Source organism: Adiantum capillus-veneris, chromosome 24, assembly GCF_014529385.1.
Source record: "Adiantum capillus-veneris isolate H3 chromosome 24, ASM1452938v2, whole genome shotgun sequence".
NCBI classification, from domain to species: Eukaryota; Viridiplantae; Streptophyta; class Polypodiopsida; order Polypodiales; family Pteridaceae; genus Adiantum; species Adiantum capillus-veneris.
This window is the reverse complement of record NC_140954.1, coordinates 1,710,349-1,728,337: the sequence shown is the minus strand read 5'-3', so window position 1 is coordinate 1,728,337 and position 17,989 is coordinate 1,710,349. Positions and strand designations below refer to the sequence as shown.

At 44.8% G+C, this 17,989-nt stretch overlaps 1 protein-coding gene across 3 annotated transcripts; it reads left to right on the top strand.

The window, feature by feature from the left end:
• Positions 1-2,673: 2,673 nt before the first annotated feature.
• Positions 2,674-4,516, top strand: LOC147425825 (uncharacterized). Of its 3 annotated transcripts, none has more exons than XM_086498357.1 (2): positions 2,674-3,868; positions 3,949-4,516. In XM_086498357.1, exons 1-2 carry the CDS (start codon positions 3,089-3,091, stop codon positions 4,312-4,314), a joined length of 1,146 nt encoding a protein of 381 aa, XP_086354483.1. In that variant the 5' UTR covers positions 2,674-3,088; the 3' UTR covers positions 4,315-4,516. The 3 variants fall into 3 exon arrangements, with proteins under 3 accessions (XP_086354483.1, XP_086354485.1, XP_086354484.1); XM_086498359.1 differs by having other exon boundaries at positions 2,676-3,868; positions 3,941-4,146; XM_086498358.1 differs by having other exon boundaries at positions 2,676-4,146.
• The last annotated feature ends 13,473 nt before the right edge of the window (positions 4,517-17,989 follow it).

Genomic DNA, 17,989 nt, shown 5'->3' with positions numbered 1-17,989 from the left:
GGAAACCGTTGGTTCTGGCTATTTCCGCGATACATCATAGGAGCTTCGAGCCTAATTCTCATTGGTCCACTTCAAGAGTCATCCAATAGGAATTGAGCACACTTTGGGAGCAACTAGCTTAGGCATCTGACATGTGTCCTTCATTCCCTTTGTGTAAAGGGGGCTTATGTGTGTGTGTGTGTGTGTGGCTTTCTCTCTCATCCCCTACTTGCTAGGCTCGCCCCCTCCTATGTAGGGATATGCAAGACTTTTTTGGTCACACACAAAGCATCCAATTCCTTAAGGTTGACCTTTGGACATAACCTTTGAATTTTGGAACCTTAGCATTTTGGAAGTCTTAATGGGCTGAACCTTAGGGTCTTTTTAGCCCATTGCTTCACATGGTTCTTTTGCAGATGGCCCCCCCTTTGGATCCCTATTTTCCCTCCTTTGGATCCCTACTGTGGCCGGTCTGCTAGCTTAACCAATATTCTAGCTTTTTCTCCCCTGGCACTTCCCCGTATTAAATGATCAGTTTAACATGAGAAAATCATTTAGGAGAATTAGATATTGATTATTATGACAACATGTCTCTATTCTAACCTTGTTTCCGTTTATTCTCCCACATTAAATGATCAGTTTAATATGAAAAAATCATTTGGTAAAGTAAGATAATATATTTTATGACAAACTATGAGAAAAAAAGAAATTCATACCACCAATCTGGTGAGGGCACTTCGAGGAAGCGACCTTGATTCCAATAAAGGTCCAAATCCCCGTCGAGACCTTCTCAAAAGAAGAAGAAAGCTAAAAATGCTTCAGTTGTTGATACAGTGAAGAAGGGGCCTTGCTTTGGATGTGGCCAGACAGGTAACCAAATCAAGGATTGCCCCAAGAAGAAGACAAAGAAAATGTAGGGTCGTCCTTCAGTTTAGATTCAGGAGATCTCAGGTAACTATGATGTTGTCAAGTTGAAATCCTTCACTTAGCGCATAGTTCATGCACTAATACTTTCAGAACCATAGTGTTTGATAAGCACGATCTTCTCCATCTCTGTAGGAAGATCAATGGTCACGACGTGACCGTACTCCTTGATCATGGAAGCTCACACAACTTTGTGGATGAAAAATTGGTGCAGAAACTACGCATGTAGATGCGGGACAGTGATCATGAGTATCGTGTGAAGATGGCTCATGGCGAGGATATGGATGTACGGAATCAGATGGTTCCAGATTTGTCGCTCGAGCTAGCTGATTACAAAGAGAACCTGGATTTCCACATCAAGCGCCCGGACAGAGCTTATGTTATTTTAAAAATTCCATGGTTTTATGATAGACAAAAAATGTTGTATACAGACTATGTACATCACTCTCTTGTTTTTGTTAAACATGACATGCCTCATGTATCTGTGTCGCTTTGTAATCATATTTTTGTAAATAATGGTTTTGCAATACCAATTGTTATCGCTTTGGAAATGTATAAGGATACAAAGTCTTTTGATGTTGACTTTGATCAATGTGTACCATCTGCTTGGTTGGGATCATTAGTGCTTGGTACTTCTGTCATTGAATTTGTAAAAATGTTTCATGTTCTTTTATTGAACTTCGGGATTCCGATGAATCCAATCGTATCCGAGAAATCATGACTGATTTCAAAGATGTTTTTCCTGATTATCTACCTCCTGGCCTACCTCCTTCGAGAGAAGTAGATCATGCCATTGAGTTGGTGGTTGAAAGTCAGCCCTTTTCAAAACAACCTTATTGGTCTAGTAAAATCGAGGAGGATGAGATTTAACAACAGTTGAAAGATTATCTCAATAGGGGTTTTATTCGACGAAGTAAATTCCCATGGGGAGCGCTTGTGTTACTTTCTCGAAAGAAAGATAACACTGTGCGCTTTTGCGTGGATTACAAGGGCTTGACTAAGCTCATTGTTAATAATAAGTATCTGCTCTTGTGTATGGATGATATGATAGATCGGCTCCATGGGGCGTATTTTGCGAAGATAGACCTGCGATCAGGCTATCATCAGTTCTTGCTTATAGGAGAAGGGATCTAGCCTAGCCGTCGTCGGGATGGGCGTCTAGTGTTTGGGCAGACGTAGTGTGAACCCAGTTAGTGTAGCATGCCATTATTATAAAAGGGAGGCCAGGGCCTCATTTGTAGTTATCGATCCCATTGGCAAAGTGCCAGTGGTTAGCCTATGAGGCTAAGAGTGCACAAGGTCACTTCGAGGAGGTGAGGCCGGGTGGTATGGGACGCTCGATCTTACAGGTGCATGCCTACGTCTTTGGACGTTGGCCCCACTACGAGGAGCTACCGCGGATGCTGGATATGGTCAGGTGGTTAGTCCACAGTAGAGCATCCGTGTAACCAGGAGATCAACTCTGCGTGTTCATTTCAGGGCGCTTGTCTTTGGGACCTACAGGGTGTCGATGTTTGCTTGGGAGCACTCTAGCTGCCAAGTCGTGCTTTGTTTGAAGTGTTAATTCCAATCACACGTTTATTAATAAAGTTTCTCTATGTCATAAAGTTCAAGTAAAGTTTATTAAGTAAAGATTTGGGTGAAAGCTAAAGTCTACCGCCCTATGGGCCGGTTTCAAATCGCGACCCCAAAGGGCAATTGTGAGGTGTGTCTGCTCCACTTTCATTATCATTATGCCTATAAAGGCGTCAAAAATGCAAAAAAGAGAGGTGTGAGAGCAAAAGACGGAGCAAAACGTATCCCCTCGCCCCCCACAACATACGTGGCGATTCAAGGCGACATTCTCAATCGGACGACAGTTGTCTGTTTTCTAGGTTTTCTCTATTGACCAGAGCTGAGAGCTCCACATGGCCAAAAAAAAGCTAAGAGGAAAAAGAAGCGACAAGAGGAGCTCGCTGACAGAAAGAGAGACCTCTCTTCTCCTGAATCCTTGCAGATATGTTACCAGGATCTTAGAAGGGGAGCAGATGTGGAAAGCAAGAGCTTAAGCGAATTTCTGGTATGGACAAGACAGCAGAAGGTAGCCGTTTTTACTAGGCCTTACTACGAGTATATATTCTTCAACAAAACCCCAGCACTGGAGGAGAAGGCCAAGTTCTGGTGCCCTGCCATCAAAACCGCATGTATGCTTCCACAGAACACGGATGAGGAGTTCTATGAGTTCAGAAAGAATGATCTTTTTGTAGATGACTCTGCCAAAGCTGTCTATTCAGATGCCGTTATGCAGGTATTTGCTAGGCAGAAAGCCTTCAGGATGCATCCAGATCTCATGTGGCAGGATGCTGTAAAAGAGGAGGACGTTCAAGATACTTCTCCAAAGGAGAATGTTAAAGAGGAGGATGCTCAGGATGCTGTAAAGGAGAAGGATAATCAGCATGCTCTTCCATTGGAGGATGTTGAGGAGGATCCTTCTCCAAAGGATGATGTTAAGGATGATCCTTTAAAGGTTGTAGATTCTGATGTTCAGAATACGCTTCTGAAGGAGAATGTCGAGCAGGATGATGTAGAAGGATGGAGGTTGGTGGTGAACAAAAAAAAAAAGCCAATTCCCTTTAATGATCTAGTCATGCAGGTTCTAAATGCGGTGAATGGGCTAACAGTAACGGTGGGTGGGCTAACAATAAAGGTAGATGAAGTGACAACTGATGTAGATGAAGTGAGAACTAAGGTAGATGAAGTGAAGACAGAAGTGAAAGCTCTCAAGGACGACATTAAAGAGACCCACAAGGCCATTTTAAACAACGGCGAGTCTATTGTGATGCTCACCCTAGGCGCCTATTTAAGCAAGCTTGGGAAACAAAAGAACCAGGAGGTTTGCATTCCTATCTATGGAAAAGTACTTCCATACGCTCCCTTTGCTCCATTGGAACAAATGACCTCCTTTTGCCTCAAATCAGGGAACAAAGTAAGGAGCACACCCTCTAATGCAAAAATTGATTTTTTAGTCAAAATGGTTGACAAGAGTACAACTGATCAGTGTTTCAGTCCTCGAAGCTCAGTGCAACAGGTGCTTTGTACATTCTCGGTTTCACGAGTCTCATCATAGGGGAGAACACAAGAATTTCGAGTCTTTGCAATGATGTATATGTGCACCCTATCGCAATAGAACGCTCCGTATCCTCGAAATTATTGTTCAAATTTGTGCAGCTAGAGAGAGGTATAAGAGCATGCATGAAATACTATAAGGTAGGGCTGGAAGTCTTCGAGGGGGCCTACATTATTTCACCATACTTTAAAAGCATTGACGACTTTGACAAGCTTATTACTGCGGTTTTGGCGAATCGCTCTGTCGCCTTCTCCAACATTCAGTACCTCCATGCCAACCACAAGATGTGGTTGGTCTCTATGTAGCTGGAGAGGTTTGTCCATTAATTTACTGTCTGTTTTCTAGTTTTTTCGTCTTTCCAAGAAGTTTGGTACGTTTTCCCATGCAGGAAAAAGACCCACTTTCCCTTATGTGTCCCTATAGTGGTCAATCAACATTATGAACTTTTGTAAAAAAGGCTTTGTATACCCAGTGAGGTTTTTGGACAAACAGCAAAGTTGAGATCACACATTGTCAAGTTTGGACCTTTGTTTTTCTTTGGTTATTTTCAACGTAGGTTTGTTTTTCTTTGGTTATTTTCAACGTAGCTTACATTAGGTGTCACGAGTCTGTGTAGCTTTATTTGTTGATTTTCTTTCGGGGGAAACTTTATTTGACTTGTTTTTAGAAGCATCCCTCTGGAAATCTAAAGGCTCGAGAGTTGCATAGTGTGAAACGGACGGACAGAATTGCCAGAATTGCTAAGGCTAGCTAAGGTGGGGTTGCAGGTAGAAAATCACCCGATAACTGGGCTACATTGCATTTTTGGATGTGGTCCCAATGGTGAAAGATGGTAAGATGACCAATGGGAGTCTAATGGCAGCATCTCCTAAAATTTAGGGAATTGCTATTTTTGGACCATGAAAGGTCTTCGCGTCATTAGCTCCGGAATGTCGAGGGGAACATTTCATTGCTCTGCCGCTAGGTCAACTGACACGCCGTTTAAGATCTTTTTAGACTTGAAGGCTGGAACGGGAAATTGCACACATGAGTGCCAAGTGGCACATTTTGGCACACTTTCCAAGAGAGAGAACTAGCGTTCGTTTTTACAAAAGGGCTGATTTTTGCAAACTTTTTTTAAAGCGGCTTGCAACAGGTGAAGAGCTATTGAATGCCTGCTTTCCCTCTCATGTACAGTGAAGTGCAAGAGTGATGCCTTGCGCACATTTCACTGCTCTCTCTCCCCCCTACGCACACTAATGTGATGCCCCACAAGAGGGCTCTTCAATTGACCTCATGTACAGTTGTGTGGCATTATGCTTTTATGCTGAGGCAAGAGCCTCTTTGAACAGGAACGGGAGTAGCTAACTGCCACTCCAAAGCATGCACAGGTGAGGGTGATAACCTCACCGTACAAGTGCAAATTCAGCCCCAAATTAGGTGCTGTTTTGGACTGTTTACGGGCTGTTTTTCAGCCATTGCAGTGCCAAAAGCATTGGGAACAATGCCTAACTGTCAGAGGACAGTAATGGGAGTGATAAGGGCTGAAAACAGGTAAAAAACAGTAAATTACAGCGAGCAGGAATTTACTGGTTTGGGCTGAAAACAGAGGGTTTAGCTCATTGGAAGTGAGTCCAAGCATGGGGGTTTATTCTGAGCAAGTTCTGGGGCCGTTGTGTTGCCGAAATTTTACTGGAACAGTAGCCACCTAGCGGGATACAGGTGAAAACCTTCAGGACTCTTTTTTGTAACTTTTCCTTCTTAAAGAATAAAGAAATACCGAAAGGGGCACCTGTTTTAGGGGCCTATTTGGTGTCGGTCTTGGATATAGGTGCATTCTAGCAGCATGTACCTCTCTTTTCTACTGTGTCTTTAAGTACAGGTTAAGTGGGCGACAATAAATTGGGTGAAAGCTAGATAAGGTTTACGGACTACGGCTCAGTTAAGTGAACAGGCCGTTTACATGGTTCCTATTGACGGGATTTAAATCACTTTTTCCCTAAGGAGTGAGCCAGGGTCTGTTTGAGGGAAGACACATAGAGTTTGAGTCAAGAGTTAGGGACTTGCACGCTATGGTTAATAGGAGGATGGACGACAATAGGGAAGAGGGTTCCTCTTCACATGGCAAACAACCGATTCCTATGGTTCATGAGGTTGGCGAGAGTTCACGACTGCCACTCTCTGTCCCTCCTGTTGATGTGAATGTTTCTCGGCAACAGGTTCCAGGGTATATTACTGGGCAGCTTGATGAGGATGCGTTTAGGACACAGTTGGTGCAGAACCCAAGGTTTATGGATTTTCTGCAAGCTCCATCAGGGTCACAGCAGGCAAGGCAATCAACTCAGCCAGTAGAGCCTATTGAGATTCAAGCCCAGGTACCCTATGTGTCCCAGCAGGGCAGGGAGCACTCGCACGTTGCAGAGTCAGTTGGGGTTCCAAGACAAATCCTTTCTGTCCATGAACAAGTGGTTAGGACGCCGGTTCCACAGGTTTTTTTGGTTCAGCCCGCCACTTTTCAGAGTCCACATGCTGTGTTGAATGGACAGGGAACAGGACTCCAAGCTATGCAACAGGTTTTACCACCACCCACGATACATCCTGGGTATTTTGGGGGTGGATCAGTGTTCCAGAGCATGGCGGGTTATGCGCCTGGAAACCAGCAGTACATGCCAGGAACAGTTTTTGGGGGTATGCAAGGCATGATGCCAAACCCCATGTATGGTAGTATTGGCATGCAGTAAGGGTTTCAGTGCAATCAGGGCCAGTTTGGGGTGCCGCAAGGTAATTTTGGCATGGCTAGTTTTCCCGACCAGCAGCCATATATGGCCCTTGTGACGCAGAATGTCGATGGCCAAGGAGCACCGATGATCCCTATGACAGTGTCCGTGTTGCAGACACTTCCCTACGACAATTTGGGGGCACTGGAGAAGCCCAAGCCGTACAAAGAAGGTGGTGCAGCAGTCAAGTTTGAAACCTTTAGTGGCTTCGAGGATAAGACGAAGGCTCTTACCTTCCTCCAGCAGTTTGACAGTGCATATGCAGGGGGCAATTTTACCGAAGCATCCAAGGTCAGGAAAGCTACCACTTTCTTGAAATCAAATGCGCGTACATGGTGGACGACATTGTTGATGCAAGGACAGGCACCCGCCACTTGGGTTTACTTCAAGCAAATGTTTGCATCTCCGTGGCTATCAAATGAATTCGAAGCCGATGTCATGACAGATTGTCACCAACTCACTGCGGCTACTTGCAGGAGTTTAGAGGAATACAATCGGAAGTTCTGTAAAGCTTTGCTCTCAGTAACTTCCTACAGGTTTGTGCCACTGATAGAGCAGATTGAGAAGTATTACTGCGGGTTGCCAAAAGGGCTTAGGGATTACTGTACAAAGAACAGAGTGGCCACCCTAACTCAGCTTATGGAAGTTGCCAACACTGGTCTTGCCTTGCTGAAGGGAGAGGACAGTGGGTTCCAGGGCAACGTTAAAGGGGGCCAGCCTAAGAAAAATTCAGCAAAGAAGCCCTTTTTGAAAGCGGCTCCTGATGCATCACAGGGGTCAGAAAAGGCAAGGACTTAGCTGATGCGTCTGAAGCACAGGGCAAGAAAAAGAAAAGAAAGCCTTTCGCGTGCAAATCGCTCGAGGAAAAGAAGGCTTTAATGGCTGAGAACAAGTGCTTTATTCGCGAGCAGCTTGGCCATTTTGTTGCAGATTGTCCCAAGAGGAAGAGGCCAGCTGATTCCGAGGACAAAGAGGATAGAAAAGGCAAGAAGCCCAAGCCCACAGCAGGTTTAGTGCCAGACATGGTGGGTGATAAGCCCAGCTCTGATGCTAGCGAGTTATGCAGAACATGGGGAAAGATCAGGGATCACACAGCTCTCATTTTCTTCGATCGTGGTGCAAAGGCAAATTTCATTTCCCCAAGAGTTGGCTAGCAAATTGGGCATTAAAGTTGAAAAGATGGGGTACACAGCAGAGGTAGGGTTGGCATTCCCTGGCCACTCAGAGTGTGTTACTTCAATCATTGGAAAACTGCGTCTGCATATCCAGTCGTATGTGGACATAGAGGAATTTTACATAATGCCACTGGAAGGGTGTGATGCCTTGTTGGGGATCCCGTGGATGTTCCGAGTACATGGAGTCTTGGATGCCTTCAACAAAAAGATCACTGTACAGCATAGGGACAAAACTCACATTTTGGATGTAAAGCTCAAAGGAGCCAGTCCCTATTGTATCTACTTCTCTATCACTTCTGTAATAAAGAATCATCTTTCCGCGTACTTGGTTTTTGCACGTGATGTTTCAGATAGTTGTCAGTCAAATTTATCTGTGTTAGATAAAGACAGGTTAGCATTTTTGCAAAAGTTTAATGGCTGTTTTTCTGATTCATTACCGTCTCAGCTACCGCCGGAGAGGCCCGAGGATCATGCGATTGATTTGGTGCCAGGTTGTAGCCCACCAAATAGGTCACCGTATAGGGTTAGTGAGGCGTAGCGAAAAGAGATTATGAGCCAAGTGGATGAGCTCTTAGAGAAAGGACTGATTCAGCCTAGCTCGTCACCCTATTGCTCTCCAGTGCTCTTAGTGCAGAAAAAGGATGGCTCGTGGTGCATGTGTATTGATTACCGTGCGTTGAATAAGAATACCATCAAGAATAGGTTTCCTATTCCAAGGATTGATGATATTCTTGACCGCCTAGAGGGTGTGGCGATTTTCAGCAGGATCGACCTTAAAAGTGGGTACCATCAGATTCGAATTAGGCCAGAAGATGTGCATAAGACTGCGTTTAGAATGACATTTGGTCTTTATGAGTTTTTAGTGATGCCGTTTGGTCTTATGAATGTTCTTGCTACGTTCAATAGGACGATGGATCGGATTTTCCTCCCACATCAAAAGTTTGTTGGCACATTCTTCGATGACATGATAGTGTATTCGAAGAATGAAGAGGAGCATAGGAGTCACTTGACCATTGTGTTTGAAGAATTACGCTGGCACATGCTGCTCATCAATGACAAGAAGAGCGAGTTCTTCTTGGAAGAGATCCACTTTCTCTGGCACATTGTGTCAAAAGATGGTGTCCGAATGGATCCTGCGAAGGTAGAAGCAATCAAGACATGGCTAGCTTTAAGGACTCTGCACGATGTCTGTAGCTTCCTGGGACTATGTTCTTACTACAGAAGATTCATTCGCAACTTTGCAGAGATTGCTTCACCTTTACATGCTTTGCAAAAGAAAGAGGTCACTTTTAGATGGACCCAAAAAGAGATTTCAGCTTTTAATCTCTTAAAGGAAAAGATGACTTCGGATCCAGTCATTGTGCTGCCAGATCTCAGGAAGTCATTTGTGGTCCAGTGTGACGCTTGTGGCAGTAGCATTGGTGCAGTGCTAATGCAAGACGGCAGGGTAGTAGCCTATGAGAGTAGAATTTTGCAAGGGCAAGAGATGACCATGCAGTTCTATGAGAAAGAGTTACTGGCTGTGATTCATGCGCTCTTAAGTTGGAAACACTACCTGCTAGGTGCTGATTTCGTTGTCCAAACGGATCATCAAACCTTGCGATACTTCTTGACACAGTCAAAGCTATTGGAAAAGCATATGCGATGGGCAAACATTCTCTCTATGTTTCACTTCCAGATTGTACATGTGGAAGGCAAGAAGAATGTTGTGGCTGATGCTGTCACGATTGTGACTATGTTAACAGAAATACATCTACTCCTAGCTGCAGATACGCGAAGTGCCATGCCAAGGAGGACCCGTGCGCTTGGATGGTCACACCCCTTCACCCAAAGGACGTGTCTCTTCGCCAAAAGCCACACTCCTTCGAAGACTGGTCACACCCCTTCGCTCTACGGGTGCGACTCTTCGCCCAATGGTTGCAGCTCTTCGCCGAAAGGATGTGTCTTTACGTGTAAAGTCATGTCTCTTCACCAAGAGACGTGTCTTTTTATTTATGTCTCTTTGTCTCCTATATAAGGAGCCCTTGTATCACACTTTCGATCAATCAATCAAACACAGAGTCTTCTAAGTCTTGTCTCGAGTACAGTTGAAGTTTCTTAAGTCTTAATCATGAGTTTAAGTACTTAATTAAGGATTAGCACCTAGAATCCTTACAGTGGTATCAGAGCAAAATTTTTCCGGGGACCCTACGGTTGTGAGCCTCTCACCCTTGATGCTACACTCTACCCCTTTCCCGGAGTTGTATGGAAGCAGCAGAAAGATGGACTACCTACCAACATGTATGAGGTAACCCGAACCCTTCTCTTATTAAGTACATAACCAAAGAGACAAAGATGGGTGTGTATGGCATACCTGCTGAAAATATTGCCGGATGCCTCTTCGTCGAAAGGTGTCCCTTCGTGCCAAAAGGTAGCAACCCTTCGTTGGCAGGCACCCTTCCACAGCACTGCTGAAATTCGGCAGCCTTGCCCCTCTTGGATGAGAAGAGTTGCACCACTTGGCGTATGCACCTCTTGGTGCTACCTCATCATTAGTGAACCCTTTGGCGATGCCCCTTCACTAGCGCACCCTTTTGCATGAAAGATAATCGCCCTTGATTGCATCCTTTGGGTAGTACCTCTTCTGGCTCACACCCTTTCGTGCACCATCGCATCTCTTCCCAAGCGGCAGCTCCTTGCAGCATGTCGGATTTATTTTTTTTCGTTGGCTGTGTTGATATGCTGCTGCTGAAACAATATTGCGCTGGCTTATTTTTACGCTGGGTATCTTTAAAGTTTATACACTATTACTTTATTAAGTGCCCGCCCGCCCAACTTGAGTGGTCAGCCCACAAGGGGGTGACTTGGATTCATTAACCAAAAGACCCATTAAAATAAAGCAACCAGCGTATTCCTTTTCCGTACGTTTCTGGCTTCCCGCATCTCCAGCGCTGGCCTTCCTCACAGTGATTATAATAATCTTCCAATGCTGGCAATGCTGCACACATTTCCTCGCGGTGATTCTCGCGTGCCAGCCTCGCACTCCTCATGGAGGATGACGCCAATGATGATTCCGTTCCGTACTTGTCGTATGTAGACGAACTGCCAGCAGAAATTATCCTTGAAATTCCGCACCTGGCACACCAGAACCTGTTCCGGAACCAGAACCTGCATTTGTTTGTTATTCCTTTTGAGACGTAATCATGCCAAATTCTCAGGATGGAGGTGGTCAATCTGACGAAGCCCTTAGGAGCAGATAGCCACACTTTCCATAAGCCTTGTATCACTTCACACTCGCTTGGATGAGATCACACGAAAAACACTTCTCGAAGTCGACCTGCTGTTACTCGAACTACATATGCAGCATCTTCAAGACCTTCTTCCGAAGCTTCAGTGGACGAACCAAACGAACCAAATCCAACTGAAGAGGTAGACAATCGCGAACTTCAATTACTTTATAAAATTTCTAATGCTGAACAGAAGAAGAAGCTTTATGTTAAACTGCTGGAACCATACATTGGTCGTCGCGACAAGCGCGTGCTGGACCAATGGCTATTCAAAATGGAGATTTACTTATCGAACACAGACTTGGTTGAGAGTAAAAAAGTTGCATTTGCTAGTTCTCTTCTCAAGGACACAGCATTTCTTTGGTGGCAACGACGGGTTGCTGATGGTAAACACATACCTTCTTGGGATAAATTCCGGCGTGCTATTCGCAAGGCGTTCGAACATGCCCGGTCCTCTCTTCTCCGCCTGAGCCAGACAGGTTCCTTGGCCGCGTACATCACAGAGTTCCAAAGGCTAACTCTGGAGATAGAGACCCTTAGTCCCTCTGATAAACTTCACAGCTTTGTCGACGGACTCAAACCCAACTTGAAGGACGACTCAATGCCACTGTCCACAGTTTACGGGTCATCGCGGCATTGCTACCACCTTGAAAGGGGTAGAGAGATACTTCTTTTGGCCGAGACTCAAGAAGGATGTGGACGAGTTTGTGCGCAGTTGCTTGGTATGCTAGAAGGTCAAGTTTGACAAGCATAAAGCACAGGGATTGTTACAGCCTTTGCCCATACCGACCCGCCCTTGGGAAAGTATTGCGATGAATTTCATTTTTGATCTCCCGAGAACACAGAGTGGTCACGATGGTATCTGGACTGTTATTGACAGATTTAGCAAGCAGGCTCATTTCATTCCAGTGAAGAAAACAGTCAAGCCGGATCACTTAGAGAGATTGTTTGTGGCCCAAATTTTTAGATCACATGGCATGCCCGAGACGATTGTCTCCGACAGGGACCCCAGATTTACGATTTTGTTTTGGAAGGCAATTTGGGAGAACATTGGCACGCGGTTGCAGTTCTCGTCATCGTTCCATCCGCAAACTGATGGGCAATCAGAGATAGCTAATTCAGTGGTACTGGATTTATTCAAGTCTTACATTTCGGATCAGAAGACTCAATGGGAAAAGTATTTACCTTATGGTGGAATTTGCCTACAATAACACGATACACTCTTCGACGGGGAAGGCGCGATTTGAGATTATTGAAGGTGCTGTGAAGGTTCCACCCTTCCTAAGCACGAAAGATAAGATTTTTGAAGCTGATGAGTACACGCGTGACTTAGACACTGCTTTTGTCAAGGTCCCCGAGGCTTTGCAGAAATCTCAAGTACAATAGAAAAAGGTAGCGGATCGCCATTGTCGCGATTTGAAATTGGAGGAGGATGATTGGGTGCTCTTACGTTTTGCGAAGGCACGCTTGAGAAAGAAAAAGGGAAAGGAGAGGCTTTTTCCAAAGCTTAGTATGAGATACTACGGACCTTTCCAGATCTCTGAAAAGATCAATGATGTCTCCTTCCGACTGAAACTGCATGACACTTGGAGGATTCACAATGCATTTCATGTGAGTCTCTTGAAACCTTTTAAAGGTGATGTGCCCGAAGATGGGGACCCTGATGAGCAACCCGAAGTGGAAGAAAACGAGAAGATCCTTGTTCCTGAACAGATATTGGCACATAAGGACACAAAGAATAAGGGTAAAGTCAGAAGGAAGTTCTTGGTTAAATTCAAGAACTATCTTGCATTGGATGCGAAGTGGATGGAGGAGGAGGACCTAGCAGATACTCCTCAGATTTTGAACCTTTACCTTGAAGCTTTTGGTTTAGCATATTCTACTCCAAATGGAACCCAGAATTCAGCTTGGCCGGAGATCTGGTGCAATGGGTTTGCACAAGAGGGGGGTTACTCCGCTCCTTTGTCAACAAATGCCTTGATTTTTAAAATAATAGAGTCACTGATGTCTCTTTGAGCTTTAGGGATATTGAGAGCTGACAATATTCTGTTGTATGACTTTATGAAGTGGAATTCCTAAATATGAAACTGATTTGTTCTTGACTTGTTTTTAAGTGCAGGAACTGATAGACAAAATGACTGCAGCATTTTGGTCTAAATGATCTCGAATAGACATGGTTGCAATAGGTGTTAGTCAATCGGGTATCTATGAGGTTCCTGAGTGGATCTAGATGCGATTGCTAACTACATTGCCGACAAATCATGGTCTAAGATTTGAATGAATGTTGAATGTCATGTGATGTCTTGTGATGTCGTGTGATGTGACTGTCGATTGGTACATGTGCTAGATGTTTGTTTCTAGTACGTATGTACTAATAGTCAGTGTCTGCTAAGGCAGTTTATGGCTTCTGTCTGTTTTGCAGGCGTAATCGAGGGCGATTACAATGCTTTCAAGAGGGGGGTATGTCACAAATGTGATGACGTGGCTGCCCAGTGCACACACACACACACACCCCTGTGGCGTGCTGCTAGCTGACGTGGCACTGCAGACCCGTGACACGTGGCAGGCCGTACAGAGTCCCGCGTTTTGCGGCGCCATTTGCGGCGGAATATACGGCAGGCTGCACCAGCTTTTGGGCGATGCTTTTTGGCTATGCAAGAGAAAGAGAGAGAGCTCTTTGCTTTATTCTACGTAAGCTGAAGAGAGAGGAAGAGCTTAAAATTTTAAAGATGTTTTTAAAATTGTAAGCCTATTCTTTTGGGGCAGCTTTTTATGGAAGCTTTTGGGGCTCTGCTTTTGGCATCCCTTGTACTCTTTAAATAAGTGGGTAGGCCACTCACAATTTAGAGCATCTGGACGCAGAGTCCGAGTTTGAGCGCTTGCCCGCACTCTTGTACTTTGAACTCAGATTAATACAAAAAGAAATACCGAAAGGGGCACTAGTCTCTGGGGCCAATACCTCTAGGCACGGAAGTCCGCTGGGCTAGTGTCGAATCAATTGTGAACTGTGAACTATTTTGAAGTTGTTATTTGTGCTGTCGTGGTAGATTCTCGACTTGGAGTGTCCAAGTCTGTTACACGGACTCCGACGATAGCAGATTTTATACAAGGAAGAAGAATTTTTATAAAGCCAACCAGTATGACTTTTTGGAAGATATAAGCAAGAAAGTCCGAGAATTTAAAGAAGGTGGGGAGTCAATTAAATTTGACACGTTTTCTGGATTTCGAGATGCTTCGAAGGCTTTGGCCTTCATACAACTATTTGACATAGCTTTCTCTGGAGGACATTACTCAGAGCACTCCAAGATTCGGAGGGCTACCTCTTACTTCAAGGGAAATGCTCAAACTTGGTGGTCCACTCTTCTATTGAACAAGAAAGCGCCACCTAAATGGCTGAAATTTAAAATCTTGCGGACTTCCTACAGAGATCCAAGATCACTGCTTAGAACAAAAGTCAGATTCCATTCAAGAATGAGTCATGCGAAATGGGGTTTTGCCATTCATTCATGCAATTTGACCTACCCCACAAATGAGATCATGACGCAAAGGACCGAACAGACTTCAAACAATGAAAGTAGAAAGAAGAAGAGCACCCCAGAAAAGAAAGAAAAGGATGCACGACCCAAGCTCACTCTTCGAGAGAGGGCCAACTACATCAGAGAGGGGAAGTGCTTTGGATGCGGGGAAATTGGGCACATCTCCGCGAAGTGCCCTAAAAAGGCATCGAAAGAACAGAAAGACAAGGATGAAGAAAGGCCAGAGAGTTCGAAAGCAACCGAGGAACGTGGACGAAAAGACAAGATGAAAGCAGGACTGGTTCCGGATTGCATGGGTAGTGACCCAAGCACGATTGATGAGAGTACAGAACTTTGCCGAGCTTGGGGCAAAGTGAAAGATCAAGAACCCTGATTTTCTTTGACGGAGGAGCCAAGGCCAACTTCATTTCATCTGAATTGGCGGCACGGCTCGAGATTACACCCGATCGAATAGGACCACTAGCAGAGGCAGTTGTAGCGGCACCCGGCAGGGACGTAGCTATTACACCTGTCATTGGCAAACTTCGGTTGCATTGTCAGGAATTTTTGGGACACGAGGACTTCTACATAATGCCCTTGGAAGGTTGTGATGTCCTCGTGGGAATTCCCTAGTACCATAAGAACAACGCCACGGGCGACTATCGGGCGAGAAAAGCGACTTTGGCTACAGAAAAGGGCAGAACCATTGTACTTGATATGAAAGTAAAGGGCGAGTCTGTCCCTATTGTATTGGCTTCGGCCGTTTCAAAATTAATGAAATCTAGTATGTCTGTTTACTATCTTTTTGAAAGAGTTGAATGATGAATATAGGACAAATATGTCGGAACTTGATAAAGAACGCCAAGATTTTCTCCACACTCATGCCAATTGCTTTTCAGAGGGCTTGCCAGGCAAGTTGCCACCAGCTTGTCCTGAGGATCATACCATTGATCTGATACCTGGAAGCACACCACCGAACCGGCCACCTTACTGTGTGAGCCGAGCCCAAAATGAAGAAATTATGAACCAAGTGAAAGATCTCTTGGGGGTCTTGTCCAGCCGAGTACTTCACCTTACTGCTCTCCAGTGTTGTTGGTTTTGAAGAAAGACGGATCTTGGAGAATGTGCATCGATTATAGAGCTCTCAACAAAATCACCATCAAGAACAGATTTCCGATTTCTAGGATTAATGATATCCTTGATCGACTAGAGGGATCCTCGTGTTTCAACAGGATTGATTTGAAGAGCGGATATCATCAGATCCGAATCGCACCGGGAGATGTCTACAAGACAGCTTTTTGGATGACTTTTGGTTTATTTGAGTTTTTGGTGATGCCTTTTGGCCTAACCAATGCTCAAGCGATATTTAACCGAATGATGGACATGATTTTTCGAGAGTACAGACTATTTGTTGGCACTTTCTTTGATGACATCATTGTTTTCTCCAAGGATGAGACAGAACATAGAGAATATCTGCTACAGGTCTTTCAGGCATTACGAGATCACAAGTTGGTGATCAATGCAAAGAAAAGTGAATTTTTCCTACCAGAGATACACTTTTTGGGACACATTGTCTCAGCAACAGGAGTGCAGACGGTCCTGGCCAAGGTAGAGACTATCTGTGATTGGCCCGATTTGAAGAATGTCCATGAAGTTAGAAGCTTCTTGGTCTTATGTTCTTACTACAAGCGGTTCATTCAAAAGTTTGCAGAGGTTGCTTCCTCTTTGCATATGTTGACGCAGAAAGGAGTCCCTTTCTCGTGGGGATCCAGAGAGGTGACTGCCTTTCAGACATTGAAAGAGAAATTGACTACAGGCCCAGTTTTGACTTTGCCGGACTTGCAGAATTCATTTGAAGTATATTGTGATGCTTGTGGTCGTAGTCTGCTGTCTTAATGCAAGAAGGCCATGTCATTGCCTATGAGAGCCGTTTGTTTTCAAGGCCGGAATTGATAGCACATAGTTATGAGAAAGAGCTTTTGGCGGTTATCCATGCTCTTACTCAATGGCGACATTACCTACTCGGAGCGGATTTTACGGTCTTCATAGATCATCAGAGTTTACGCTACTACTTGTCACAGAAGCAGCCATCGGAAAAGTAGGTGCGGTGGGCGAACATCTTGTCACAATGTCACTTCCAGATTGTCCATATGCAGGGACAAAAGAATTTGGTGGCAGATGCTTTGCCCCGGAAGCCGTTGGTTCTGGCTATTTCCGTGATACATCATAGGAGCTTCGATGATATGGTCGATCAATATGCCACAGATACAGATTTTGCAGATATTTTCACTCGGATACGGAATGGGAGGTAGTAGCGGGATATTCCATTCGGGATGGCTACTTGATGAAGAAAACCATGTTGTGCGTTACACAGGCGTTGAGGGAAAAGGTTCTTAGCGAATGCCACTGTCCACCTTTTACGGGTCACTGCAGCATAGCTACCACCTTGAAAGGTGTGGAGAGATACTTCTTTTGGCCGAGACTCAAGAAGGACGTGGACGATTTTGTACGCAGTTGCTTGGTATGCCAGAAGGTCAAGTTTGACAAGCATAAAGCACAAGGATTGTTACAGCCTTTACCCACACCCACCCGCCCCTGGGAAAGTATTGCAATGGATTTCATTTTTGATCTCTCGAGAACACAGAGTTGGCACGATGGTAGCTGGACTGCTATTCACAGATTTAGCAAGCAAGCTCATTCCATTTCAGTAAAGAAAACAGTCAAGCCGGATCACTTAGCGAGACTAATTGTGGCCCAGATCTTCAGATTACATGACATGCCTGAGACGATTGTCTCTGACAGAGACCCCAGATTCACAAGTTTGTTTTGGAAGGCTATTTGGGATAACATTGGTACGCGGTTGCAATTCTCATTATCGTTCCACCCGTAGACTGACGGGCAATCAGAGATAGCTAATTCAGTGGTACTGGATTTATTGAAGTCTTACATTTCGGATCAGAAGACTCAATGGGAAAAGTATTTACCTTTGGTGGAATTTGCCTACAATAACACGATACACTCTTCGACGGGGAAGGCGCCATTTGAGATTATTGAAGGTGCTACGAAGGTTCCACCCTTCCTAAGCACGAAAGATAAGATTTTTGAAGCTGACGAGTACACGCGGGACTTGGACACGGCTTTTGCCAAGGTTCGGAGGCTTTGCAAAAATCTCAAGAAAGACGCAAACAGGTAGCAGATCGACATCGTCGCGATTTGAAATTAAAGGAGAACGATTGGGTGCTCTTTACGATTTGGGAAGGCACGCCTA